We start from the raw sequence: 3044 nt of genomic DNA, 5'->3' as shown, positions 1-3044 counted from the left end.
CGAGATTCAGCAGGGGAACCCCGAGGCTCTCGTGGCTGCTTCCACTGCCCTGGGCCAGGCGAGGGGCCGGGAGTGAGAAGAGCTGATGGGGTCACAGGGGAAAGGCAGAGCCATCGTGGACACGCCAGGAGAGCCCGTGAGAGGACGTGCTGTGTCCTCATGCATTTACACGGCAACATCCAAGGAGCAGGAAACTTTTCTGAATACAGCGGCAGGGCTCCTCCCTGTTTCAAACAGCCCACGGCAGGATTCAGGGAGTGTTAGTTAACAGGTGTGGCACTGGAAGGCGCGGTCGAGGCAAGAGCAGGCGCACCTGCGGGGCTTGGGGAGGCGGTGGACAGGGGTGACAGCCAGGAGGCGGCAGAGCCGGGCGCGCCGCCAACTCGGAGAACCCCTCTCGTGGTGTCCACACAAGCCTGCGCGGTGAGGCGGCTCACGGCCCCCTCCCGCAGACTCTCGGCCCAGGCAGACTGCCTCTAAGAGCTCCACTCAGATGTTAGGCCCAAGTCACAAACAGCAAGGGGAAAATGATAAACTGCAACATTTAAAGAGAACCAATTCGACAAATTTCTTCATTCTCCCTATAAGTATGGGCCAAATCAAATGTCTTTCTCATTTTTCCCTTTTCTTCTTTATATGAAGAAACGCAGATGAGTCAGTCTTTGCAACACCCGATGGCTGAAACGATGGCAGGCCTGTGTGTGTCCCTGCAGGATTCCTGCAGGGACAGGGTACGGGGACGGACGTCAAGAGTCTTCCATGTCACCCGCCAACGCCGCCTCCAAAAACATCTGCACTACCTATAAACAACCCGTCCACCCTTGAGACTGGAAGCAAAAGCGTCAGAGTCACAGTGAGATACCTACCCCACAAGGCAGCGCACAGAATCTCGGAGTTAAACCTCTTCTTGTATTTGCGAATCTCTGGGGTGTCGCTCTGTGGCCTAGTGTTGGTGGGATTCACATTGACCACTGAGCCCTTCCGGGTAGGATCTTGCCTTATGGCCTCTGATCTCATTCCATCACAGGAAAATCCCACTGAAACACAGGACACTGGAATTATTTTGTGTCTCCACGGGCACTGGGCCTGCTCCCTTCCCCGCTACGCCTCAAGCAGATATGCATGTCACAACCAACTCTTTGCCTACGAAGAGAAATCTGTAAGGAATGTACAGGGAAAAAGGAAACTGACTCTGCAGCTCACTGCAAATAAGGCAGTGCAAGCGGGCTGGGCATCTGGTCCGAGGTCTGCGCCTGCCGGCCACCAGCATGCGTGCCCAAGCCACCAGAAAGAGCGGCGCAAAGTGCCCGAGCCTGCTCGTCAGCTGCTTTCTTGTTGCTGCTTTACTTACCCACAGAAGTCACTGTTGTCCCACTAGATGGAGAAATCTGTAGTAATCTGGGGTCTATAAAAGGTGTAAAGGAGGAGGAAGATTTGTGTTTCTGGAGTGTGCTACTAGCGGACTGAGTCTGCAATGTAAATTCAGTCGTATTAATACAATGACAGTAAAGGAACAAACACAGAACACTTCAATCCACCTCTACAATGCACTGCTCCCCAATACAAGAGCCCTATCCCCCCGCTTCCTCCCCCAAAATGCTCCGGAGGTGCTTCTGCACGTGTACCCCACACCCCTCAGTACAGGCTGTTTAACCGGGAGCCAAAGAGAGCTACCCCTCTTTTCAGAAATATCGCTCCTCTAAGACGGAACACGCAGGCTACCAGCACAATCTATACTTCACGCTCCTCCGGTTTTTAATAAATAATTATAATGAGAAGTCCTAAAGAAAGTTTGAAAATGTCTTGATCTCAATTCATCAATTTTTGAATTTACTCTCCTGCGCCCCCAAAAAGTCCAATGAATCTATGTTGGAATACTGGCAAATCTTAATTTTATACCGTTTCTTTTGAAGTGAGCCTCTTGCCAGAAAGCTACAGAAGCTTTGGCCACCATCATTTTAGGTGCATCGCCATAAAATCCATATCAAATAGGGGCTCATGAGTGAAAGGTGCAAATACAGAGTAAGGCATATCCTTTTGCTCTTTTAGGAATAGGAGTGTTTTGGTTAATAATGTAACTTAAGACAGAAAAAAAAAAAAAACGGCACAAAGAAAGTGAAACAAATTGTTAAGTGGAAATGTAATGACAATTAAAAACAAAACAAACAGAAAAATAAACTTGCCAGTTTAGTGAGTTAAGGGTTATTGTAAATACTACGCATTAGAGCAAAATGGAGCCAAGTGTAAATATAAGAAGGGATGTAAGTGTAGGTGGGATATATAAACGGAGGAGAAAAACCATGTCTGACCACGTGCTTTTGTCCTGTACCGTTTCACTCCCCTGGGCAGCTGAAGCCACAAGTCCTGCAGCCCACCCCCTCCTCAGCTCTCCCCTCCCACCTGACACAGCTGCCTGCTGGCAGGCTTCCTGCCCAGGCCCACGACCTGGGGCCCATCCAGCCGATGGCGGCCAATCGGATGCCGAGCCTGCCTTGGCAGTCAACTTGCCCCTGGCTCCTCAAGGGGAGAGGATTATTCTGACTCTTTCTAACGAGGGAACCAAAATAGAAGCAGGTGGGCAATTCAATGCTTACATTGACAAGACTGGCTGAAGCTACGTGCCACTTGCAACCTCCTTCAACTGTTAGACAAAGGCATTTAAACCAAACCTCCCACGAAAACGACCACTTGCTTAACTAAGGACAGGGTGCCCACGGTGGACTGTCCCTGCACTTGGGGCATAACCCTGTTCCAGACAGCAAGAATCACCCAACTGGCACCCAGACTGAGAGCACACAGCCACGCCTTGGAACAAGCACATAGGATTTCCCATGTTCAAAATCTGAAATTAAAAGCACGCTCAGCTCTTTGCCCTTCTTGTTTAACGTCCTAATTTTCTAGGTTTCCCCCCCCAAAGCAATTTGGCCTCTTAAACTCTGAGTGATGGTAAATTTCAAGGGGAGAAATCCTTCAACAAGGTTGGCAATAAATAAGAAGAGTAACCACCCAACAACGCCCCCCCTCTCCCCCACCGCCCCCACACC

The 3044-nt window shown here is 50.1% G+C and overlaps 1 protein-coding gene across 5 annotated transcripts in view; it reads right to left on the bottom strand.

Annotated features, from left to right (window-relative positions):
- MAP4K4 (mitogen-activated protein kinase kinase kinase kinase 4) overlaps positions 1-3044 on the bottom strand; it is a 172511-nt gene that overhangs the window by 14268 nt on the left and 155199 nt on the right. For all 5 annotated transcript variants that reach the window (XM_007468343.1, XM_007468344.1, XM_007468341.1 and 2 more), the window contains 2 exons: positions 1352-1469; positions 867-1037 (listed from right to left, as the gene is read on the bottom strand). In XM_007468343.1, the coding sequence (XP_007468405.1) occupies positions 867-1037; positions 1352-1469 (289 nt within the window). The remainder of the gene's footprint in view (positions 1-866; positions 1038-1351; positions 1470-3044) is intronic.

Source organism: Lipotes vexillifer, unplaced genomic scaffold (genome assembly GCF_000442215.2).
Source record: "Lipotes vexillifer unplaced genomic scaffold, Lipotes_vexillifer_v1.1 scaffold177, whole genome shotgun sequence".
NCBI lineage: Eukaryota > Metazoa > Chordata > Mammalia > Artiodactyla > Lipotidae > Lipotes > Lipotes vexillifer.
The sequence above is the reverse complement of the archived record's forward strand: the minus strand, read 5'-3'. Positions and strand labels throughout refer to the sequence as shown.